Below are 26227 nucleotides of genomic sequence, written 5' to 3'. Positions count from 1 at the left end.
TGCCCCAGGTTTGGTTCCCTCATTCTGCACCTATACAACATCCTCAGCCAAGGGCTAACATTAGGGTGGGTCTGATGCTGGAGATGTAAATGAGCAGTTCTCCTCCGCATAAAGCTGCCATTGGGGTGTTCTCTAACCAGTGCCATGCCTTGAACTGCTATGTTGGTGCGTGGAAGAAGAGGACTTGGACCATGTCCTTGTCATGTCCTAGCCAAATTGGATTTACTGTTCAAGCACATAACATATATGGAGATCATCTATTCTGGACATGTCAAATTCATTCAGCTTTTTAGCATGTCCTGCCTGGACAACTGTGGCTAGAAATATGGGAGGCAAATCTTGGGGCATGCAAAAATTAATAATAAAGAGATGAAGAGTCACTGGTAATTTTTCTTGAAAAGCTAACCCAGTGTGACATGTGGAAAATACATGGATGTCAGAACATCACAGAAGAGAGGGCATGGAGCGACACAAGCAATCTGAAATCCTCGGACGGGTCGGGTGTTAACCAAAGAGGTAGAGGCCAGCTGCAGAAGATGGAGACCCAGTCGATGTGCTCCATTCTGAACTAGAGGAACAGCCCTCAATAGCAAGAGTATCACGTCCCACTTGCTCCTTTTCTCTGCTAGCAAATGCCATCAAAAGAAGCTTTTCTGCTCAGGATTTTTCCATTTGGACTTAATAACCTCACTCCCACTCCTCTCACCCAGCTTCACGCTTGGCTGTGAGGTGCTATAGGAGTGCTGAATGCCAAATAAATATTAGAGGATCACAAAAACTTTGTGTTTGGTGTTCTTTCTTATGTCTGCGGTTCGTAGCCACAATGAAATGACACAAAGGCTGAGATGACAAAGTGACTTGTCAATATGAAATGTCCAAAATGTACCTTATCCTTTTGTGGATGGGCAACATCAATATGAGCAGGACCTCCCCAGGGAGCTCTGTCATATTGACTTAGCCACCAGGAGCTTGGGGTTGAGATGAGAGAGAGTATTAAATTTTAACCACTCTTTAAATAACGTTTTTGAAATCAATAATGTGGGTCCTGAACCCTTGGCTTTCCAATTGCATTTGGTTTCATTGTGGATGCCGTGAAGATGAAGTTTTATCTGCTTTTTTTTACCCTATTTATCTGGATTCAAGAGAAGCATGTCTTCACTCTTCCAAGGTAGATATCTGATGGTGCTACTGGGCTTTTAGTGTGTGGTGAGTGGGACAGGGAAAGTATTGAAGCAAAATAACTCCAAGCTCCATAAGAAAACATTTGGCAAAGGCTGACATTTATTTATTGCTCTTGTAATTGGATATGTGGTTCAATTTAACATATAGATGGTGGAGGAAATGAAATTATTCTAAGTCTTCTTTGCATCCATAAATCCTATGTTTTTAATCATATTAAAACTATTCTTTTTGGTCTAAGTGCAAATCAATTCTGTTCATTCAGTGCTTTTGAATGCCAATAAAGGGCATTCTGAAACTTAATGGGAAAAAATAATTTGCTTCATTTGCCTTAAAACAAGACCTTAAATGAATTACTTCTTGAGGTAGAGAGAGAAACCATTTCAGAAAGTGCTAACAATCTGTTTTCTTTCTAAAGCAGCTTTTATGATTGTTTTTCCAGTCATAAATCATTTTTGAATAACCACTTGGTATTTGTACAATGTTTCAAAAGCAGCTTTATTGTTACCTATCGATAAACTTCAGAAATGCCCTGAAACCAAATGCTTTGTTAAAACATGAGAACATATGTCAAGAGATGAAGACAGCCAAAGTGCTTTTATTTTGTACATGTACAGCTGGTCTAAAAACCTGAAATGTTTTAATAGGTAGAACTAAAAGGATAAGCCCCTCATGTGGTGATATTAAGCAAGATGAACAACCTATAGGAATCGTGATTAAACACAGCCTGCTCCCAGGACTGAAATACCTACACAAATAATAGTGAATTATGTCTCTCAACCTTCTGCAACTCCGCACCACAAGCCAGTGAGCAGACCTGTGACAGGTGAACACCTCTGGAGTTCATGCCTTAAAAAGAGGATCTTTCATCTCCATTTGTGTTGCAATCATATTTTGTTGTGGATTGCTACGGAGGTGTGAAGGATAAAGTAGGGGGACAGTCAAACATGGTTTTAGGTGAATTCAGTGGAGCAATATTGCTCTGTGCTACTTGAAGGTTCATTTATTTCATGTTTAAATAAAACACTGAATATCTGACCCTTACAGAAGAAAATGGCATTTCCCACTGGAAAGCATGAGTCTAACCCTCCCAGCCCCAATTATGAAAATGGCTAAAATAATGAGATTTTAAAGGTGATATATCTGACTTTGTGCTTTTATTTGAGTGCTAGTGTTGGAGGATTTAACAGTCATGTATTAAAGCTTCCCGTTGCAAGGTTATAGCGTGATTACTGCATCTGGACTTCTAAGAAAAATACCGAACATTGTGAGACTTGTGGAAGAGCTGATAACACTGGAAAGACACCTAGTTCACTTGTAGGGAAAGGGCAAGGCTGGAGGCTGCTTGAGAGCCGGCAAGGTGGGAGAAAAGAGAGCCCACAGGCAGAGCCCACATCTGTGCTCCAGGCAGACGAACAGCGTACATGGTCCAGGAGAACAGGAGACCATGCTGGCAGCGCTCCTCTAGTGACACTACCTGCTAGAGCCAGGGTAAGACATTCAGCTGGAGGCAAGTACGGAGCCCTCTCTTCTGGAGATGTTAGTCAGAAACAACATGCAAGGTTTAAATGAAGCCAGGCTGTGAGGACAGAGAGACACATCCATGCTGATGCCTTGTTTTTGTGGGCCTGTGTGATATGTGATGCTGGCAGCCTTCCTAGTGACTGAGAAATGCAACGGAGAGGAGGGATGAAGAGACTGAGATGCCTGCAGAGAGCTGGCACTGATTTACATCTATCTGTGAAATGGTGGCCAGGGCCCCTGGATGGCATTCATCTGACTATATGGCATTTCTACACAGTTCTGCATGGGAACAAGCCCCTTCACCTTCCTGTACAGCTAGTGGAGAAAAATACATGTATTTAGGTTATAATTCATTCCAGTTTAGCACACTCATCTAAATTAGCTCAGGTTAACCGGACTGTGAAAATGCCTGTTTCTTTGTTAAGAGAGTGACTAGCTCAGATGAAGATATCAAAACCATCTAAAATGAACTGTCATGCATCCCACTCACTCTGTCATAGCTACAGGGTAAGACCTGAGCATTGTAGTGTGGGGATGGCAGCTGGACTTCTATTTACCCCGAAGTAAAAGGGAGAGGAAAAAGAGACGGGGAGCAGTGATAGAGTCCAGTGGGACCCTGGCAGAAAGCTGGAAGAGGGGAATGAGAGGGATCCTCTTAAGGACAAACTCAAAGAGCAAGCAGGGAAGCAGGGCATGAGGACAGAAAGTGAAAGAAAAGGAGTGTGTTCATGTTCAATGTCCAGCCAGGGCAGCAGGCAGGACAAGGAAGCTGGGGGTGGAGGGCTGCTTCTGAGACTGGTATAAAGGCAATAATTAGAGCTTTTGTCTGGGTGTTTTCTAACAGGAGTGGGGCAGAAGACAGATGAAAGAGGGTATAATGCCAAATCGAAGCAGAGGAACTGAGAAGCCCAATGATTACAATTTCAGCTGTTAATACTCCCCATGTTAAACGTGACTACAAGAGCAAGGGCAGAACTTGGATCAGCTTGTTCAGTGTATTCAGGTCCTACCAACAAGAGCTATAGAGGAATCGCTGCTAGCTACCACCTGCCCAGTACTTACCACACTCAGCTGAAGTATTTGTGCAAGAAATGGTGGGGTACAAGTACATACCAGCTTCCGCATTATGGTACTCTCAGGCTGTGGGAATCATAGGACAAAACCAGATGCAGCAGCCCTTTTCTGGACTCCCCTGTGAAAAGACTTCCCCAGATACAAGAAGACAAATTCACTTTTAAAGTAGCCCCAAACACACACTTTGGAGTGCACTTGCCTAAAGAAATAGGCAAACTGCCAACCCTCCCTATCCCTGATTGCTTTTTGATGCTCTGTCAAATGATGGTGGAGGCAAAAATAGGGCTGGCATATTGTTGGTTCTGCATGAGAAACAACAGTGATTGCTTGGAGCCTGGCTAAAAGAAGAAAAGATGAATCACCTGGTTGCCAGATGCTGTCAGGTCTCTTCTTGAAATCAGTCACAACAACGAGTTGTGACAATCATGTTATGCAGCTTGAAAACACCACTTTTTAGAGCCCTGACTGTTTTCTTTTCAGAACAGTCTTTGCAGACAGGGCTGGCAGGGACTTCCATAGTGCCTGGTTACTGCACTGCTGTAGTCTAACGGTGTAGTCTAGCAGGAGCTGGTGGAAGGCCAGGACTTACATAAAGTTGATAAGGGGGATTCAGACTGGAAAGCGGAACGTCTAAACGAGAATTACTGTCCTTGGGAGTAAAGCACATCCTGGAGAAATATATAAGCTAGTTAAGATGTTTTGGGAACCATCTGAAACAACGAGAAGAAGCACCCTCACGTGAACTATCCTCATTATACTACTCAAAGGCACACCCCTCGAGCTGGAGACCCCGGCCCAAGCAGAGACCCCTCACCTTTGAGCATGCACAGAATATTAAAGTAGCGCTGTAGCTTTAAGTTGAAATAAGAGAAATGTAGACCAATAGAAAACTGCTTTGTGTAATTACTTATGCATATGCATAACTAGACTCTAAAAATACTAGCGGAACTTTGTGCTAGCTTTGTGGAGCTACCACCTAGCACCCATCTCTGCGCAGACATGAAATAAAATACCTCTGCCCTGTGTGTATATTGGCGTCTCGCACACCGGGTAAAGGACCTCACGCTTGGGGGATAACACTGCCACCAACTCCACACAATTTGAGGGCCGAGAGCCACCCCAGCCCAGAAAATGGAAATAGGCGTCTGACATTCCCCTCAGTCTCCTCCTTCTACACACACAGATTATTTTAATTATCTATCCAATGTAATTTTGAACTACATGGCTTGCAGGGCACTGAAGATCAGGGCTGGATTTACAAGGCAAAGTGGTATTTTTTTCTTTCCAGAAAGTTAATTTCCCTTCTGTCACCGACGGTGGGGTCAGACATGCTGCAGCTGGGAAGCACCATCACATCTACAGCGTGTCCAGACCACGGGTTTCAAGTAGAAGGGGAACATAAGTTACTGGGCGAAGAGGGGGAGGCCAGTGGTATAGAACTGAAACCATACCTGGCAGAGGGACAGAAACGAGGAGATCAGAAAAACTGGACTGGAGTAGGAATGATGAGAGTAGTAGCCTCTGCACATCTACAAAACATCATGTTTGGCTTTTGCCAAACTGGGAGGGCTTTTGCCAGACTGGGAGGGCTCATGTCTCTGCTGAACAGTGACTGAGAGTGAGAAACTCGGGGGAGAGCAGGAGAGCTGTCTTCCTGGTCTAGGCTAGTTTTCCACTGGTGCTGCTGCACTGGGGGTCAGCTGGGGCTGGTTGCTGTTGTGCTGGTGCCAGCTCCAGGAGCAATCTCAGAGTCCAGCAGTAGATATTGGCTACCAAAGCCCGCCACCACCTCTTTCATGGATTTTACTGATTGGCAGAGCAGAGGCTGGAACAGGGCTCAGCATCTTCACTATTGAATCTTCTTTGAGTTCATGGCAGCCAAGCCAGGGAAGACGAGAAAGGCCAAGCCTGCTTCTCTACTTTTGCGTGACCTAGAGTAGTTCCGAGTACCTGTGATTTACATAAATACCCTTGTTTTTCAGGGACAAAGTTTTGTGGGCTCTCCCACAAACAGACACACAGGTTGAAGCCCTTCAGGATTTACTGAACACCACTGAGGTAAACAGATCCCTGTCTCTCTGGTCTCTAGGCCAAATTCTTCCCCAAAGTGCACTAATACAGTTTGCCCCCCTGGAGAAAGATTTTAGCCTGCTTTCATTCATTTGTCCTAATACAGCAACTCAGAAAATGCTTGGTTTTCATTGCTCCGCTACCTTCTGATTTACATGAGGAGACCCCTCCTTCATAATGTTGTAGTAATGCATTATATCAGAGCTCAGATTTCTGCAAAATTGGCAAAGCACCAACACACAGTAAGTAGAAATACATTTGCTAGGGAACCTCAGGACTCACTTTAGAGCAATGCAATCCTGACCTATTGTTGTGGTTTAGCCCCAGTCGGCAACTAAGCCCCACACAGCTGCTCGCCCACTCCCCCCTCACTGGGGTGGGGGAGAGAATCAGAAGAGTAAAAGTGAGAAAACTCGTGGGTTGAGATAAAGACAGTTTAATAGGGAAAGCAAAAGCCACGCACGCAAGCAAAGCGAAGCAAGGAATTCATTCACTACTTCCCATGGGCAGGCAGGTGTTCAGCATCCCCAGGAAAGCAGGGCTCCATCACGCATAATGGTTACCTGGGAAGACAAACGCCATCACTCCAAATGTCCCCCTTCCTTCTTCTTCCCCAGCTTTATATACTGAGCATGATGTCATATGGTATGCAATAGCCCTTTGGCCAGTTTGGATCAACTCTCCTGGCTGTGTCCCCTCCCAGCTTCTTCCACACCTGGCAGAGCATGGGAAGCTGAAAAGTCCTTGACTAGTGCAGCAACAACTAAAACATCTCTGTATTATCAACACTGTTTTCAGCACAAATCTGAAACATAGCCCCATACCAGCCACTATAAAGAAAATTAACTCTATCTCAGCTGAAACCAGGACACCTATATGGCTTGCACAGCTTTGAAGATCAGGACTGGGTTTTTGTGGTATTTTTCTTAAAGCAGCATTTAGAAGATAACAATCTCTTAAGCAATACTTTTTTTTTAATTACTTCTATCTTTCATTAAAGAATAGAGTATTTAATTAAAATGAGGCATCTCTTCCTCTTCAAAAGCATTTGCCCAATCACACCCTTCCAGTTTGAAGCCAACACTCTGCAACAAAGGTGTAACCATTCCCTCGACCAACATAATTTACAGGATGATTGAGATGACTGAGAGCTTTTAATGGTGCCTATGCCCAGTCTTTCTGTGTCTTTCTTGGCTCCTATTCACTTTATGTCCACCCCAAAATCCTACTAGTCTTCTGCTGTCCCTACTAGCATCTTCTGATCCTTCCCTTCAGTTCTCACAAACATTGATAACCTTCCTTGCTCTTTTCTACCTCCACAAGTCAACTCACATATCCATCTCCTTTGCTGCATCAAAATAATTTTCCCCTCCTCCATCTGTTCCTCACCACTGTCATTCTTCACTTTCTTGTACACAGGAGCCCCAAGAAGTCATGAACAACTGCAGTACATTCAGTGCAGAGAGAGCATGTGGTGGTTTCTACTAAGTCACTTATGTGAATATGCAAACCAAATATTTTTCAAGGGTTATAAACTAGCCATTTGTTTTCCATGGCTATAAATTGGGCAAGTTATAAGAAGAAAAGGGAAAGGGAATGAGAGAAGAAAAGGCAATAGGAAAGGGAAAGGGAAAGGGAAAGGGAAAGGGAAAGGGAAAGAGAAAGGGAAAGGGAAAGGAAAAGGGGAAAGGAAAGGGAAAGGGAAGACACAAACAGTACCTCCCAACAAACTTTAATGGTTACAATCTAGCAAAAAAGAAGCAATTGAAAATTAGCATCTTACAAGAAGAATGATCAGGCTAATTATAGGTGCTACTCCTGCAAAAGCTCGAAAGCAAAAACGTAAAACAAAGGAAATGCTTTGTTCCTACAGCACACACGTTGCATATAGCATCCATCAGAAGACCCAGATGGAGGAACACCTACATCAGAGTCTTTTGTAGCTGCCCCCGGGGCAGTATTGACCATTGCTGATGATGGGTAAAGAGACCAATAACCATATGCATTTATCAAAGCTTCCCATTGACCCCCATTCATTGCTCCTCTGCCACCTCAGCTGTGTTAATCCAGAGTTCCTTAGTTTTCCTTATTCTCAATTCAAAGAATACCTACGCCAAAGAGAAACTTAAGCCTGAACTGGTGCACGTCAGTGCAGACAGCAGGCTAGCCAGGGCAACAGGGAAATCGGTGCTGGGGAGCTGAGCATCCAGCTTGCTTCTTAGATGGGTTTTCCAAACAATGCTGAGCCACGCGGTGCTGTCGCTCGCCTGCCGATAATGTCCGAGATGGCTACACTGAGACTAGCTCAGCCATTTGTATAGCGCATTGCAGTAATATATCCAGGGGCCAAATGTTTTACCATTTATTGTTCCAAAGTCTTGATTAAAAGCATGGATGAGTTTTCTATATGATTTTGCAGACACATTCTCTCTGAGACATGAGTGAGGTAAACAGTTGACAGCTGATACAGCCTGGTAACATGGTGCCCTAAGTTGAATATAATATTCCCGGTGCAACTGCACCAGAAAGGAAAAAAATAAACCCTATTGTCTGGCAACTCCATGCTGTCTGTCTTCCAAAATGCATCCAAGAACTATGTTGACCGTTTTCACCTTGTAAATTCATGCCTGATTTTCTGCTTACTGTCACCCCTAGATCTTTTGGTATTATTGGTTCTACAGTTTCAGTCTTTTATTGAATATGTTGGCTTCTGATTTTATTATTGTAAAAGATTTAATTTTACCAAGAAGAACCTCATTTTCTTATTTTCCTCCCATTTCTAATCTCTGTATTGCTGCTTCAACTTGACTTATATTCAAACCCCTTCTGGCATTTATTTCCTCCTTGATCAAAGTCATCAGCGAATACAATAACTACAAAGACTGGTCTGATCTTCATTAATTCTCCAAATACCCTCAGGGAAAATAACTCTCAGTAGACTTGAAAACATGTAACATAATAACCAGCTAAACATATCTATTATACTAGAAATACTATCTCAGAAAAGGTTATGTTCTTGTCTTTGTCCTTGATTTACGAATTTATGTGCAGAAGTCATTATAAACGTTTCTTAAATACACACATTTCATTTCCAGCAGTAGCAGAATGCTATAACACAACACAGGGAACGTTAAACTGCTTGTTACAAGTGGTCTCTTAAATTGAAAACATATGCTTTGATTATTTTCAAAATACTTATTAAATGTTAGTAAGAATATTTTTTCTTTCCTCAGTAAAAAAAAAAAAATGTTTTTGGAAACTTTGCAGGTCATTCTCTGGCAACCTGTTGCAGTTGAAAACATCAAGAAGGACAGAGAAGTCCATTTCTATGTCAGGGGATCCAGCATAAATAGCATAAAAGCTCAGTTACGGCAACTGACCATCCAACACAAGTATGCCTTTTTCATTCGTTGTCATGAATGTTTCTGTAAAGTTGTTTGTCATTTATTTAACAGGAGGTTGTGCTCTTTCTTTGTTATTCAGAGTGTTGATGGGAGATGTTCAAGGACTTATTGAAAAACAGACTATCAATGACACAGTCAACCCACGCAGATCTTCATCATATTATGAAAGCTACCATTCGATGAAAGAAGTAAGAAATTTTTGTTGTAATCCTCTGTAGATTCAAGGGGTGAAATTGGTCTCATGGTTGAGAATGGACATAGGGAAAGAAATTATCAACAGGTAAATAATTACCATTGTATTGCTCAACCACTGAGAGCTGTGTTTACTGGAATGCCTTCATAGAAAAAGAAAGAAGCACCAGACAAAATGTCTCATACATGTATTGCCTCAAACTGCCATTTAAATGCAGTCCATACAGAAGCAAAATGAAGTCGCAAAACAACATATAAATATTTAAAACATGAAATGAATAATAATTTAACCAAATAGAACTAAAGAGGAATTTCAGGGCTATACTTGGACTGTGTTGTGACTGTATCTTACTGTTTGTCTTAAGAGAAATTAGAGTCAGGCAAATGGTAAGCGGGCTGAATTGCTAGGTTTTATTTCCCATCAGCTAAAGAGGCAGGATTTTGGGAGGAAGAATGAATTTAAGTCTAGACGACTTTCAGGGATGAAGGAAAACAATAGGGAGAAGATCTATTTACTAACTTCATCCTTGCAGATATATCATTGGATGGAAGAAGTAGTGAAAGTCCATTCTGACCTCCTCCAGAAAATATATATTGGATCATCATATGAAAAACGACCACTTTATGTTCTGAAGGTACAGCTGTGACTTACTGCAAAAACTTTCCAAGTACTAATGTAAGCAAGTGATGGGGTTTGGCCAGAACACTTTCTTAAATCTGTACTTATATGCATATCTTTGTGGGTTTTAGAAGTTTCCTAAGTTCTTCTAGTAAGGTGCATTACCTTTGCAAAGGCATTTGACCACATTAGGTTCCTTGTTGGGTCACAAAGAAGTTACCACATCTAGGCCATCATCCAAAGACATGAAATACTGGCATGGTGGATACCCTCCTCTGTTGACTATGAAGCCAGTCTAGTTTGTTGCCCTGCATAGCTGGTGATTTACTCACTTGACCTCAGGTCTTGCTGTAGTCTTGGTGTCTATGTTAGGAGCTTGCTGCAAGCAGTCCGAATATGGCTCTGACTGTATGCGAACGTAACTAACAGCAGTATCCTGGCCCAGGATCAGTCTAAGTTCTCCCTACCTTCTTCCATCTTGGTTACCCTTTTCACTTCCACTTTTATGTGGTACATTATACAATGGTGACATTTTAATACAGTTTCTTTTTTGTCAGCTTTCTAAAAGCCAGGAAAAATCCAAAAGTGCCATATGGATTGACTGTGGTATCCACGCTAGAGAATGGATTTCTCCTGCTTTTTGCCTGTGGTTCATAGGTCATGTGAGTAGATAATCACATCTGATTAACATTTTCAAAACAAAGCAAAAGATCTTGATGCCACTTACCTTCTCTGTCCAATTGCGCGCTAAGCTCCATAAAGTCTTAATCCATTTACTTCCACCATGCCAACATATGAGATTTGTGTCTAAGCTGCGTACATAGCAGTGAGTGTGTATGCATGTATGCATGTGTCAGTAGATGAAGGTGCATGTGTGTGTGAGAGACAGAAAGTCATATGGATCGAAGGCAAAAGAGCTCAGATGTGTTCTCAAGTATGAAAGAAAATTCAAAGTATGTGTAGCAAATTCAACAGAGATGTTTGCAGTTATGAACAGTCAGAGGTGGAAAGGGTGTGCCAGGAAAAGCAAGTATTTGGTAATCTACTAGGGCTATGTCTATACTGCCACACGGATCCAAGGAATGATCTTGGCTCTGGGTCATGCAGCACATGGTGGCTCGTGGCCATATTACTCCAGCTGGCACTGCCTGGGGTAGATCAAAGGACACCCGGGTGAGCTCAAGCTGTCCTACAACACTTGGCTCTTCCCTACATGCCTTCCTAGAGCAATTGGTACCCCACACTTGTCTGCTCCAGGCATGGCATAGCTCCACACCAGCATGCACACCAGCAACCTCTACTTAGCACTTGCTGCGATGTGTTATCTGCTGCTGTGTCTGCGGCTACTGCTCCTCCGCCTCCTGCTGCTGCATTATCTATTTGAGCTCCTGCTTTTTTCTGGATCTGCCTCATTCAGAGAATGAGGCCACACAAGCCACCTTCTTCTGAAGGTACCATCCCTGCTAGAGACACCCTCATTTCAGACCTCCAGAACATGACCAACAACTGCCAGCCACACGCACAGTACCAGTTCATGCAAACTAGTAAACCACTGATGGGATGAGATTGTAGTATGGGCTTAGCCCAATGTGCAGCCACAGACCAATGGTCACATCTGATCTTTAGTATCTTTAATATCTACGCTGCTCAGGAGAGGGAACAAACATATGCCAAAAGATACAACATCCATGGTTTGCACCCGGATCTTAACATATGTTGCCTTGGGCTTTTTGGATTGAAGGCATCTCTGCTCAACTGATTGTGCTGAGCTGCTGGCCCAGTTCCTCGTATGGACCAGGAAAAAGCTCCTGAGGCCCTTCTGGCCCAGACAAGGTTGCCCAGCTTGCTCAGTGAACGTCCCGAGTAATAATAAATAAATAATATTTATTGTTACTTTTTCACAAAAGCAAAGTTCACAGTAAAAATAAACTAGATTAAATTGAGACTTCACAATCACCAGTACAGTAGCCAGAGAAACAACATAGATGAGTCCTGGAAACAGGAATTACGGTTTGGCCATGATGGAACTAAATAATGATGATGATAACAATAATAATAAGAAATGTGTTTATTTCTGTCCTCAGTCACAACTATAAAACCTCAATGACTATGACATATGAAAGGAGATAGCAGCAGTTAGGGACAGATACAGCTGAATGTGGCTTGTGACCCACTGATAATCCCAGCCTTCAAGGTTCCCTTGGAGAGAAATGCATTTGCCCTTTTCATGCTGCTCCAAATAATTACCAGCTGTGCTGTCACTTTGCCGGTTGACATGTCCCTGCAGCATTTTTCAGAAGTAACAAGCTGAACATTTAGGTTCTCCATCCCCTTGATCTAATTTACGTGTTTTAAATTCAAATTTTATTTCTATATCACTTCATGAAGTAACATTTTAAAATCTGACATTAATACACATCTGCACACACACATGAAAATCACTAGCTATCTCTAGCAAATCCTAGGCATTCTTTATAATGGGTCCACTCCTTATCATTTAATTTTGTTGTTAAGATTGTAGAAAGATTGACATTTCTCATTTAGTCACAGAAAGTTCATTGCCTGAGAAAAACTAGGAAGGATTTAAAATGAAAGAAGGTGGTTTAAGTAAGGCATAAAGAACAGAAAAGATATGATTAAGGACTTAGTCTATTCTAATAGCAACAAAACCACTTAGCTAGGTTAAAATTTATCCCTGTGTCGTGGTCCAACAACCTGGTTAGGTATCACTAAAGCCTTCAAAATAGGCTGTGAGGCAAAATCAGCAATGTAGATCTTACTGGCTCTTGGCATACAAGTGCATTGACCTCACAACGCAACCAGAAAAAAAAATCATTATGTACAGCAGCCGTTTGAAATGTTACTTGTTGTTTTTGGGCTTGCTTTATTTTATGCTACTTTTGTGCTATTTTGGGTGGGAGGGAGGGTTCCTATCACTTATACAAGTAGCAAAAGCTCAAACCTTCCTATTAATAGGCTTCAACCTTCCTATTAATAGGCTTCAACTCGATCTCATGACCACCCATTAACATTAAAGGACTGCAGTGTATCTGGTTGACTGTATCAGTTCGATTCTTACCCTCTCCCTGGCACTTCCAACCAAAGAGCTACTTTGCTATTTAGCAATTTCTGTGATGTGATGTGATGAGCCTCTATCAGGAGGTAGACTGGTCTGATAATTGCACAATTATTTTACATATGCCATCAGGTGCCTTTCTAGGGAGGTAAGAAAACCACTATGAATGCTTTTAATAAGTTTCCCCTGTGCTTTATAGGCAATCCATGTGCGTGAGCGAGATCAGATCATGACAACACTTCTGGAGCACTTTGATTTCTACGTCATGCCTGTGATGAATGTGGATGGCTATGAGTACACGTGGAGCCATCCCTCTGTATGTAGAGCTTTTTTGACAGGCTGTGCAACGTACTGCTGTGCTATTTATGGGAACTACCAGTGTGCATGCTTAGGGGATCATTTCCATCCTGGAACTGCACACCCCAAACTCTTAATCCATGCTTGGAATTTCTGCATCTCTGCCCTATTTTAAACCACAACAAATACCGCAATTAACTGGCATTTGACCTACAGTACCTTCGTGTCTTCCAAGCTGTTGCAAATGCATTTGGAAATGACAGAATCTCATCCTGGGATTTTAATACTTCCAGATGTCAGGGAACGCCTGTGTCAGCCTTTGGCAGCAAGGTTACAAATGCTGGCACAATCCAGCACAAGCTGAATAGCATGCTGCATCACATAGAGCACAGCCAATAACTCACTCCTTCCTCCTGCAAGGTAGCCCCGTTCTCTCAGTACTTTTTGTTTCAGATAAATGAAGGTACAACAGGTATCTTTTGTCCAGGATTTTATTTATTGGTTGGAAATTCCAAGCTGTTGAGATGGTTCTTTGATTTTTTAGATCCTTCACTCAAGTTAAAAAAAAAAAAAATCCTCCACTCTTTTACCCATTCAATCTTCAACCCAGCCTGGCTCCCATTTGGATAACTATGCATATATACCACAACAGCTGCCCACCAAATTTCCAACTTTTCACATGCTGTCAGCAATGCCTACAGAAAGGTTGGACTTGGACTCCTAAACTCGCATACCTGGCCAAACTGTATGCCTCCTCCCCTCCTTCCACAGTCCAAATCCATTGAAATCAGACCAGATGTGACCACTTCTTATCCTACCCAACATTTCCTTTTATCATCCAGCCTCGCTGGCAATCAGATTGTGGTTTTATAATCTTCCTTGGTCTTTTGCCTCTTCATTGGCACATGACCTGTAGAGGCACAAGTGGGAAGTCACATTTTACTAACCAGTGAGATGGTGCATTGCTTTTCTCAGCTTTTTCCCTGAACGTGGCTTGTGTGTCTCTTTCCATAGAATCGGCTGTGGAGAAAGAGCCGCTCATCGCATGGTAACAGCAAGTGCATCGGTACTGACATGAACAGGAATTTTGATGCGCGCTGGTGTGGTATGACATCATTTCCTTCCTATTGTACCCCTGCCTCACTTTTAGCCTTTGAAATTGTTATTTTGAAAACATTTTCATTTACCATTTCACAAAGTTGATATAAAGACAAATGCAGCTGAATATCTGTTATGAACCAGTGAACACTTCCCCAGCTTGAGACACTTTTTGTTGGGACTCAGGATTTTTCCTTCCCAGATGCCACATCGGGGACTAACCTCTTCCCAGCATGGTGACAAGAGAGGGGGGACCAGGACCCTGGATCCTGCCCCTTGCATCACACCATGACACACCTGGTGCAGGCTGTTGGTGGGAGGGAGGAAAGAGGGAAGAGGTAGCCCTTGCCATGTCACCCAAGGCCTGTTGCACCATCCAGTTGAGTTGCACCATCCAGATGCTCCACCATGTAGTATGAACTGATCACCTCAGTCATCTTCCAGTAATGCCTACCTGACCAAGATTTTTTGGCTCTCAGTGTTTGTTGTCAAGACTATATCATGTTTACTTACCCGCAGGCACTTTAGTACTTGACAGGTTTTTAATAGTCTGCACAATAGCTATCTCAAAATGTTACCCTATAGATCAGATCTGGCTTCACTCAGTACTGACACTAATGTCCTGTATGACTTTCAGTCATTTTAGTCCATTGCTAAACTGGGAATAAAGATGATTGTTTACCATCCGTGGCTATTATGTGGAGAAAACCATACATTTTTTCAGGGACAAAATTATGAAGATGGGGAGCAAATACATAGACTTAAAAGCGATATTCAGTATAAATATGTCATAAAAACAGAACTTGGAGAAGTCTGAAGGAATAACAGCAAAAAACTATGTGATACAGATACTAGTTTCAGGGAAAGGTTGTGTACATTAGTACTGCATTCAACTTGTCAAGCACTTTTGGTGGTGAACAACTTCTGAAGCAGAGAAATGATTCCCCTTTACAAAGAGCAGAATACAGGTAGATTAGAAAGTGCTTCCTCTCTAAGTAAGTCTCTGGACAAAATGTACACCTTCTTACAGGGCAAAACCAGAACATCTTACCTGAGTAACTAGGGAAGTATTCATACTGTTTTCAGCCATGCTATGCTCCTCTCTTAGAGATGGTTGAAAACACAGAAGAGAGAAGCCTCAGCACCTTGCAGGGCCATTGGAGAGAAAAAAACTGTACCGATGAATCTAAGCACCGGTCAGGTGCTTACAATAACTTAAACAGATGATCGTAAGGATCTCCCTATGTTTCTACTTTTACTTATACAGTCAGTAAAATGCTGAAAACCCAAATCCTGTTTTTCTTAGTTAACATAAAAATATTGTTTATACTGATTCAGATACATTAGCAACTGATAGCAATGGTTGAACAGATTTGATCCAGAACATATTAACTGTAGAATCTCCATTATTGCTGTAGCTGTGTGAAACACCAGGAGTTCAACAGGATCCTCAGAAGAACCAAGCTGGAGTTTTATCACTTCACAATACTGTTGTAATGACTATTAGCTGTGTCGACTGAATACAATAACACAATTGTGTTCATGGGAAATGACCACAAATTCATGGGAACCTGCAATTTAATCTTTACTCACATACTTTTAAACAGAGAATAGTTCTTGTGAGGGGTGCCAAACGTTCAGACTTCCACTGGCTTCAGCTTTGCTTGTGAATACACTTTGTGCCACTGCAAAATCCCAGGTTTTAGATCTATGCATTTAATTAGAAATGTACCACCGTGTTTATCTGTTCTTCCTCTTCAGCTGCTCAGATAACAACTTTATGAACTTTACGAACAAAGCCCTCATGGTTTTTATGAAGAGCAAAATATACTAAGTGCACTGATACCTTACGCTTTTCTTTTACACAAATAAAAAGCAAAATTACTCCACTAAAAGCAATGCACTAACTCAGAATTTGCTCTGTGGAACTAAAATTGACTGGAACCCAGACTTAAATTTTTCTCTACATTTTCTGTATCACTTCCTTAGCTAGCTGTTCTCAGTATGATCAAGAATTTAGGAAAGCAGACAGAACATTCATGCAAGATTGCCAGCCAACAGATTCTTCATTGCCTTTTTCCTTGGACGGCACTCACTTCTGTGCAAAATAGAAGTGTGTAAAATTTAACATTCTCCTTTTGCCACCTTTGCATGATTTTGCATAGATGCCAGGAATTGTCTGTATTTTCATGTGCATGAATTTTCATGGACTGTCTGTGAAATCCCCCTCGATCCAGAAACACTAAGGCTTATACATATATCCCAGAACAAAAACGTACCACAGCCCTCTCTGCCACAGTACGCTTGTTTCTGACCTCCCAGCCCGCATCTCCCAGACTCAGTGTCTCTGTCACCACTTCTCCCTCACAGCTTGCTCTCTTCACTATATTATTTCTGCTTCTTCTGCTGTGTGATACAAGGGTGTAGGTCATCTGAGGATGTATTTTCAGCCATTGATATTATAAAGGGGCTTGCAGTATCTGTGGAACAGTTGAATATGAAAATACAGGTTTATTCTTAACATTGACAGCCAGGTACCACCATATCACCTAGTCTTTCTGTCTATCACAACTACATTTCACCCAAATACACCTGTACGGAGCCTTGCAACTTTTAATTAACTAAAACATATATACATATATATATATATAAAAATAAAAAAAAATTTTAAGTGTTTTTGGGGTCCAGATATGCTCCCTACTACTTCTGCTACTTTGTGGCATGCTATAGATCTTCCCTAGATATCACTGGCACCAGAAGATGTTTCCTTCTCTCCTGTATCATATGATAACAGCTTGTGTTGCTTCTACAGGGCTGCTACTCTGCAGATGTAACTGGCATTATTGATTTCTGGAAGATGGACATCTGTTAAAGTGTCCCAATGCCCAGGGATGAAGAAAGTCTTGCGGGTGTTAAAGTACTCAGTGAGCTTTATTCCTGCATAAGATTTAAGGATAAAATGTCCATTTAAACTACAGATAGCAGCAAAGGGGGAAATTTACAAAATTTATTAAAACATGAAGACCTGACATTTAACACTAAAGATCCTGCATGCTTCCAGAAAGTTATTTGGTCTTATTCTGAAGATAGCAAAAATGGTGAATCCTAGTTGTCTTCTTGGTAACTTGTTCCAGTGCCTAGTTTTCTTCATTCTTAAAAACCTTCATTTTGATTTGTTTCTTCAGCTTCCAATTGGCATTTTGCTTTTCCCCAAGATTAAATAATCACTTAGAACTGCCTTTTTCCTGTAATACTTCTAGATTTTAAGAAGGGATCTCACAATCTTGTTCTTGATGAATTTAAATGGAGCATATTCATCCTCTCCTCTAAGTCTTTTTATCCAGTCTTGGAATAATTTTTTTTTTCTTCACCTTCTCCAATTTTTTTCAAGAGTACAGTAGGTGAGAAATCCTAGTAGGCTCGCACTGATTTCTACAAGCATGAGAGTTCTTTCCATAGCATGGCACAGTCCACGATTTCTTGTGTATTAGCATCATACTCTGCTATTTCATTAGACGAACAGAAATGCAGAAGGGAAGAAGTTAAGGAGTAACACTGTGCACTTTTTTGTTACAGGGAAAGGAGCATCTCCCTATGAATGTCAGGAGACATACTGTGGACCCTACCCAGAGTCTGAGCCTGAAGTGAAAGCAGTGGCTCGCTTTGTCAGAGATCACAAAGACATCATTAAAGCCTACATAACCATGCACTCTTACTCCCAGATGGTATTGTTTCCATACTCTTACACTATGAACAAAAGCAAAGACCATGATGAGCTGGTAAGTCTTCCCATCTCCTGAAGTTTCACATTTATTTCAGAACTTCTTACCCTGCTTGGTTAGGCTTGTAATGAGGGAGTCACAGTGCTCCGAGGACCAAGAATCAGGAAATGAGACTCCTCTTGATGTTCTTAAGAACTTAAAGAAGTCTGGGCTGGTCTAGCAGTCAACAAGCTTCTTCTGAAGACTATGGAAAAATGAAAATATTTATTCCAGATTGATAACACATCAACAACCCCGATATGTTGAAGCTGCTGCTAGAAGAGCAGAGTCTTGTTTTTTTGGACACCTTGAAAAGATATTTGTGCAAATTCCTGATTATGTTTTATGGTTTACACAAACTCTGAAATTACTTGGGTGTGTAACTCTAAAAAATACCCTCCACATACCTAAGAAGGAGGTATTCTGCTGGACACTTGCTACTTTTATTAAGGTTTTTGCTAGGGGTACTTATTTAAAATGGTCCTAATGGTAGGATGGAAAACATATCCTGCTTATGTAGAATTTTACATTCTTGAGCCACCAAATCACAGAGTAAAAACTCTCCTAGAAGACAGACAGAGTTCAAAAGAGAAAAAGTAGCCAGTGCTTTTTCTCACTGACCATAAAACTCTGGGTTTCTCTGGATCTGGAAGGGATATCCAGGCTAAAATGGGATTTGCTCACTCAAGAGTAATCAAGCCATAAGAGTAGGTGGACAGCTTAGTCATATCCTTCTTATGTAAAGACATAAAATTCCCTAGAGTAAGGAATTCCCTCTCCTGCACTTCCTAGCCCACTTTTGGTGTTTCCTAAGCTCCAAGTGTTGAGGCAACGAATTCTTTTATTTGCAGCAAGGGCTCCTGCCTAGCAGTAAGAAAGGAGCAGAAATCATGTAAAGGCGACCAGAAAGCAGGTTTGCAGGCTTTGTGATTTGCCATATGGGAAGACAGCGCATGTCTGAGGTGGACAGGTCATTTCATATGCTAGATGACATAAGGACAGACAGTAAGACAGTTTATGAAGATCCAGGGTTGACACTTAAAGACACTGCTGTCATTTTTACTGCTTTTCAACCTCATGCATCTCCCATGTCACTTAACATTTTATTTTTAAAAAACATATTCTAAAAAACATTTTATTTTACAAAATAAATGTTGTATAGATAAGAGGACTGTAAAAAGTACACAATTAATGCATTGGAAGCATCCTACTTCATTAGACAAAACCCCAGACAGTCCAATATAGCATTTCCATTAGTAACTGTGTTCAGAAGAAAAAATGAAAAAAAATCCAGTAATGTAAGTACAGGACAAACTAAGTCCAAACAACATATATTTTTATGCTGTCTTGGTTACTGTTTAACTTCCTGAAACAAACTGTTTTATATACTGCAATTAAAAAAAATGCAGTTGTGAGTGAGCAGTAATAATGCATTTGTGACTCCTTCCCTGTAAAGCAGAAAGAGATTCACTAATTCTGGGCATTTAAATCTTTGTCATGGCTTAAGAGTAGAATTCCCTCAATGAAAATCTTTTTCTGCTGTTTTTGTCAATACTACATAAATCAACAGTGACTTAAATACTGTGGCAGGAAAGGAAAAACATGAGACAAGTGGGAACAAATGGTTTGACAACAGTTTGTTACCTGAAGTGGTGGTAAGGTCCCATCTATATTTTTTATCTAGCTACAGCAGAAATGCAGTCTGTAGCATGGGCATATGCTGAACATTTTAACCACATTCTATGAGTTTTCTAGAGCCTTTTATAAGAGTATTTAACTAATGCGAGATCCAGAGCACAGTGTACGTAAATCCTAACTGCGTACATATTAACTATTATCACAAGGCTATAAAGCTAATAATGTTTTGTTTAATTTCAGGAAAGTCTGGCAAAGAAAGCAGCTAATGCTATAAAGAGGACAACAAAGAAAACTTATAGACTTGGTCCTGGTGCACAAACAATTTGTAAGTATGACTTTACTACAACAATAGGCATGACAGCACATCCTTGCTAGCATCAGAAGACAGCTTTTGAACAGAGAATGGTAGTTCTGGTTTCAGGTAACTGATCTATTTTCCCTTCCTCACATAGATCTAGCTCCTGGAGGTTCAGATGACTGGGCTTACGATCTTGGCATTAAATATTCTTTTACCTTTGAGCTTCGGGACACAGGAACTTATGGATTTTTGCTTCCTCCTCAAGAAATTAAACCAACTTGCTTAGAAGCACTTTCTGCTGTCAAAGAGATAGCTCAACACATTCTTCAAAATTTGTGATGTTGAATATAATTTATTCCAGCATGACTGTACTTAGTTAGCTCAAATAGTAATAAAAAAGCTTGCTGCTTTATTATTTTTATATAGGCAAAATAAAGACAGACTGCACCCTCTATACTTCATTTTAGAATACATCAGTTTTCTTCGACCATACTTGTATACCTATACCTACAACGGCAGTTCAGTGCACTACATACCTACATATATATATATATAGTGCACACTATAAGGGGAAAATAGCATAGATAATCTTATGCCCCTCTAGATGGTGGGAACTCCATCTGATGTAGCATTGAACGGGCCTCTGGTTGACATGCGGCATGCTGGGCAGACCCCATCCATAGAAGAGATTCCTCCATTTCGGTCATTCGAGCTATTACAGGATTTCCTTACAAGAAAGCTACCCTATTCATCGTTTCCACTGTCAAACAGAAATCATGTTCACACGAGAACTTCTTGCTGCACGTATACATAAAGGCAAGGACACACAGGGGGCCAAATCACCGATACTAAGTGGGAGCTGCCCACAGGCTCCTCCGCTACAATTAGCAGGCTAATTACTTACCCTGCAGCCAAGCGTTTGTGCAGCACAACGTAGCCCTGAAGCCTTTATACCAAGGCCTGTAGTGACAGGACAAGGAGCAAGGGTTTTAAACCGAAAGAGAGTAGGTTTAGATTTGACATAAGGAAGAGATTTGTTACGATGAGGGTGATGAAACGCTGGCACAGGTTGCCCAGAGAAGGCGTGGATGCCCCATCCTTGGAAACATTCAAGGTCAGGTGGCACGGGGCTGTGAGCAACCTGCTCTAGTGACAGATGTCCCTGCCCACGGCAGGGGGGACGGACAGATGATCTTTAAAGGTCCCTTCCGACCCAAACCGTTCTGTGGTTCTTTCTTGCACCTCAGCCACACTGTTTACCACCCCCACAATCCTGAGCGGCCCAGGCCGAGAAACCGGACTGCCAAACCCACGGAGTCCGGCCAGACGCCTGCGGCACTCCCAAAGCTGCCGGCCCGGCCGAAGCCCCGTGAGGAGGCGCGGGGCGGGGAGGCGGCTTCCGCCCGCAGGCAGCCCCGGGCGGGGCGGCCGGCCCACCTTCCCCGCCCTCCCCCAATATGGCGGCGCCGCCGCTTCCGCCCGACCCGCCGCCGCTGCCCGCTCCCCTTTGACGTCATCACCAGCGGCGGCGCGGCGGGCGGCGCGAGGGCCGCCGGGAAGGGCGCGCGCGGCGGTGGCGGCGGCGGTTACCCAGCGGCCCTGGCGCGCGGGCGCAGGGCGGGAGCGGCGGGCGGCGTTGGGCTGCGGGAGCGGCTGGCGCTCCTCGTCTTCCTCTCCGTGTCGCTCCGCGCTCAGGCTCGGGAGGACGGACTCCCCCCTCGCCCCCTCCCACCCTCTCCGCCCCGGGCGGCGGCGGAGGAGGCGGCGGGGAGCGGCGCGGCAGCGGAAGGAGCAGGTGAGTGCGGCCGGGGGCGCGGAGGGAGGGGGAGGGGAGGGCCGTGAGGGGAGGAGAGGCGGGAGGGGGCGGGGCGGGCCCCGCGCCCCTTTCCCCCCGCCCCTTTCCCCCCGCCCTGGCCTGGCCTGGCCTGGCCTGGCCTGGGGGACCGGGGGCGGCGGGGCTCGGGGGCGCTCGGCCTTCGGAGCTGCGCCGCCGGGCAGGGCCGCGCTCCCCCCCCCGCGCCGGCAGCCCAGCACGGTGCGAGGCTGGGGGCGCTCTGGGGGCTCCCCGAGGAGGGGGTCGCGGCCGAGAGGGCTGGGCTGGCCCGCCGGGGGGCCGCGGGTGAGTGCCTGGCGGTGGCGGCCATCCAACCGTTTGCTCGGGGTGCAGTTCCATCAGTCGGTGGCCGTGCTGGAGTCTGCCTCCCAGATACTTGGATCTTCCCTCTTCGTGGGGTTTTTTCCTCTTCAATGGGGCTCTTCTCCTACTTTCTGGCAGTAAAATAGTTTCTGCTTTATGCGCTTAGAGGAACTACTAATTTCGCTCGTATAAATTCACTCATCACCATTTCTTTAGATAGTGGCTACAGCTAACTCCCATACCTTCCAGAACTTGTAGACAGGGCATGTTGGGTTAGGTCTGCTTAGGTCCTCACCTTTGACTTCTCTGCTGGATTCTCACTCCACCATTGATTCTTGTCGATCTTCTGCAAGACTGTGTGAAGAACAGATTGTGACAGATAGTGGGTTAGCAGGACCTTAAGGGATCTTGCTCTGGTAGTGAAACGCTTACAGTGCCTCTGTGCAGATGGGAGTGGACAGACTCAGCCCGTGAACTGAGTGTGTCTGAAGATTAAAGAAGTATGGCCATATGTGACTGTGCCCGAGATAATACACCCTGCTTCTCTGCATGTTTGCTCGAGTGTAACAACATGCTAATGTGGTGATCCAGTTTACAGATTAGAGATAACGTGTGTCCAACAAACTTGATAGGAAGTCTGAGTGAGCTTGTATCTGTCCACACCGGTCTGCACAGACTGTCCCTTAGTCTGGTGAAACATCTTCTTTGAGTATGAGGTCTTTGTTAGACAAGATATGGAATGCTGTATACTTACTTTTGTTATACTAGGGCCTGATGTTTTAATTTATTTATTTATGTGTAGAAAGCCAACCATGATTTTAGACTTGTGAAAACATAATTAGCAGTTGCTTATCACTACTAATGGAGAAATACCATATGTTAAATTATAGGGATAGGTTCAAATTAATATGGTGATGGGTTAACAGCATGGAGTTGTTAAAGTAAACTTGGAATAATTTCTAGTTTTCTGTCAAACAGGCTTCTTTCTGTGAGTTGAAGAGTGCTAGACTGACATCACATAAATGTACAACCAGTATTTGAGTATTTTTTTGAAAGTTGGTTAACAACGCGTTTTACTATTTTTAGCATTACTTTTAGGTAGTAAACTTGTGGAGCTCCTTCAAATATCACTATTTTATTAGTATTGTGACATGTAAACGTTAACATTGTAATCAGAAACAAAACCTTTTCAGGTAAAAGCTCTTCATTTGGAAAAGTGAAGGGAAGCACTGACATTTTCCTCTTTCTAAGCTGTTATTTAGTTGTCAACAGGTATTTAGTTTATCCTAGAGTATTATAATCAGCTTGTATCTGAACTTCTGTAGGATTTTAAAATTAAAATTTTGCTTGTTATTTTAAATGGCATATTATTTATCACTTCACAGGTAGGATTTTCTTAAGTGACATGATGTTTAGCCTGTGTGTGGTGTGCATGTATGCATGCACAGACATTGACATGCTTGCTAGTGAGGTCTTGGACTTCTTAAAGAGATTTTATATCCTTATAGTTTTTTGTGAACTCTGCTTTTGTTCTGTTACATCTCAGTTTCTAGTTTTCCTGTAGAAGCAGGATTAATTTTTTCAGAGGACTGGATTGAGTTTTTCTAACAGAAGAGTGGGTGTTTCAGAAGTGTTTCTCTTGATTGTGGCTTATGTAATATAATATTTCTATTGAAGAAAAATGTTAAGCATGCTTGACACCAAAATGCAGGAGTACTGATAATAAAAATACAGAATTTCACCAAATATTGTGTCAATCATATCATGCTTCATTGATTTCAGTTACTTGGTTAGTGCCCACTAGGTATACTCACTTCTCTCAAGTCTGTCTACATTTTAGATTTATTCATGAAGTAACACTCTGAGATATATTTTACTTCAAATGGTAGTATAATTAATGTCATTAACAGATTGTCTCTCACCCTGGGAAGGTTACTCCGTTTAAAGAATAACCTAGATGCATCTGTGAGTAAGTTGTTGTAGTGTTAACATATTTCTAATTTATTATTAAAGATTCCCGTCGATCTTATTTATGTATGGAAAAGTGATACTTTACAGTTAAAACCTTAGCTATAGAATTTATTTTAGGAGTATAAAGTTAATTTCACTTAGCGGTAGGAAGCTGTTTCAGAAGTTGTAGACACTTCAGTGCGCCTAAGTAGATTTAGCATTGCAATGTCATGTACCCGAAATAAAGAAGTACGTAATTTTCTACTTAGAAACTTTAAAAAAAAAAAAATAGTAGTAATTCTTTGAAATGTTGAAATTTGAATGCTCAAGGCTCAGTCCACGCTGATACTCAGTGCAGTCTCATCCATGTGAGTGTTTGATAAGGAGATGGTAGTTCAGAGACACAGGCGTTTGATGGAAAGGAAAATCATTGCACTGGTTGTCAGTGTGGGATGGATAGCAGGACTGTGATCAGCCAGGGTAAAGCAATGTAAGATGAAAATGTGGGAGAATTGAGCAAGTTATGGGAATTTTTATGGGATGTTCCATTTAAATTGTTCTTGATTATCCATTAATGTGCAATCTGAAAAATTTGGAAATGAAACACTTAATTTTTTTCCCCTCACAGTACTTGTTTATAAGCAAGAAAGCTTGTCAGTAATATAAAACTGCCATTATGCATCTGAGATTTAAACTGCAATATTGTTTTAATAGTGTCTATTTTTCCAACTTGGTTAGTCTTTGAAGAATGAAAATGGGACTGACTGCATTTTCAGATACAGTCTCTCAAATGTAATGTTTGACACAGTGAAAATTCTGCAGTTTGCCTCTGAATAATGTGTCTGGATTGTAATCCTGCAGCCTATATAACGGCTATATTCACTCAATGGTGAAATCTCATGCAGTTCTGGTTGCAGGAGTTAGACCCTCATGTGATAGTATGTGCATACAGAAAGTAATATGCTGTGCAGTCACAGCATGCTGTTTTTGTTTGCCTAGAATAATTTCTTGTGAAATATCTCGTCTGTTAATAAAGTATCTGTTCTTAATTGCAAACTGGTGGATATGGGCCAGAATGTAAGGATAGAATTGACAGAATGCTACCTGAAATAGTACATTTTTTTATTTCACATTCCAAGATTTTATTTTATTTAAAATAGGGGGTTTTACAAACCTTAGAAGATTCAGGGTTGGATGGTGTTCTCTTAATTTCCTTATAGGAAATTATCAGCCAAAATATGTGGAAATAGGTAGTTGGAATGAAGTTACCTGTTCAGTTATGATGGTATTACCCCCTTCATCTTCTCCATGTTTATAACTATCCTTTTAAGCCTAGTCATCATCATAACTTCCTATAGAAGTTAATTCCAAGAAGGTACTATTTGCTGGGTTAAAAGTAACATTTAAAAAAAGATGTTTTGCCTCTGTTTCTTTGAAAATAAAAGGACATTCAAATTAGGAGGCAAAATGAATGTACATTTTTTGTATTTGTATACTGCTATCATGTCAGTGTTTACTGTACTTATGTATTAGATGCACTCATTTTATGTCCTTCATGTGTTGAACCCTCTCCCTATGCCATTGCCAGTGCCGTTCTTCTAACCCTCTTTATTTCAGATATGGCTCTTTTTACTGTAAATATTTAAACCAAATTCAGTATTTGGTACATGATCGTCTTACTAAAAATACTTTTGCATATGTCAGTCAATTTTTGTGTCCTCTATTAAAGGGTGTAGCTGCATGAAACCTTACAAATTCAGTGGGTTTTTTTGCTGAAATACAGTGGGAAACAGTCCTGAAATGGAAGGGTGCTCAGCTAGGTGAGATGTGGTATTGTTTTGCTTTCTAACTTTAATGGTTTATCCTGTCAGACTTTATAACTACTGCTGCACATTGAGCTGTCCACAATG

The 26227-nt window shown here is 42.0% G+C and overlaps 3 protein-coding genes across 7 annotated transcripts in view; 2 read left to right on the top strand and 1 right to left on the bottom strand.

Annotated features, from left to right (window-relative positions):
- Positions 1–1097: 1097 nt before the first annotated feature.
- On the top strand, positions 1098–20569 carry CPB2 (carboxypeptidase B2). Its single transcript, XM_075489366.1, has 11 exons — positions 1098–1168; positions 5760–5835; positions 9115–9239; positions 9331–9439; positions 9977–10078; positions 10620–10724; positions 13338–13454; positions 14450–14540; positions 18110–18312; positions 20173–20257; positions 20385–20569. Exons 1-11 carry the CDS (start codon positions 1098–1100, stop codon positions 20567–20569), a joined length of 1269 nt encoding a protein of 422 aa, XP_075345481.1.
- Positions 13855–22634, bottom strand: LOC142407797 (uncharacterized). Its single transcript, XM_075497455.1, has 3 exons — positions 22610–22634; positions 18363–22113; positions 13855–17013 (listed from the first exon to the last, which is right to left on the bottom strand). The coding sequence occupies exons 1-2, from the start codon at positions 22632–22634 to the stop codon at positions 21377–21379; spliced, it is 762 nt and encodes a 253-aa protein (XP_075353570.1). The 3' UTR covers positions 13855–17013; positions 18363–21376.
- Positions 21888–26227, top strand: part of ZC3H13 (zinc finger CCCH-type containing 13) — a 47428-nt gene continuing 43088 nt past the window's right edge. For 2 of the 5 annotated variants that reach the window (XM_075489316.1, XM_075489309.1), the window contains exon 1: positions 21888–22025. The gene's annotated coding sequence lies outside the window, so the exon portion shown is untranslated. The remainder of the gene's footprint in view (positions 22026–26227) is intronic. The other 3 variants (XM_075489358.1, XM_075489340.1, XM_075489332.1) reach the window with 2 other exon arrangements.

Source organism: Mycteria americana, chromosome 1, assembly GCF_035582795.1.
Source record: "Mycteria americana isolate JAX WOST 10 ecotype Jacksonville Zoo and Gardens chromosome 1, USCA_MyAme_1.0, whole genome shotgun sequence".
NCBI classification, from domain to species: domain Eukaryota; kingdom Metazoa; phylum Chordata; class Aves; order Ciconiiformes; family Ciconiidae; genus Mycteria; species Mycteria americana.
This window is presented reverse-complemented; position numbering and strand designations above follow the sequence as displayed.

Coding starts and splice junctions, on each gene's coding strand:
- CPB2 (XM_075489366.1), top strand. CDS start 1,098: ATGAAGTTTTATCTGCTTTTTTTTACCCTATTTATCTGGATTCAAGAG. Junction 5,836..9,114: donor ATTTACTGAACACCACTGAG/GTAAACAGATCC, acceptor GAAACTTTGCAG/GTCATTCTCTGGCAACCTGT. Junction 20,258..20,384: donor TCCTGGTGCACAAACAATTT/GTAAGTATGACT, acceptor TTCCTCACATAG/ATCTAGCTCCTGGAGGTTCA.
- LOC142407797 (XM_075497455.1), bottom strand. CDS start 22,634: ATGCCCTGTCTACAAGTTCTGGAAG. Junction 22,114..22,609: donor CTGTCTACAAGTTCTGGAAG/GTATGGGAGTTA, acceptor GCGGGGGGAAAG/GGGCGCGGGGCCCGCCCCGC.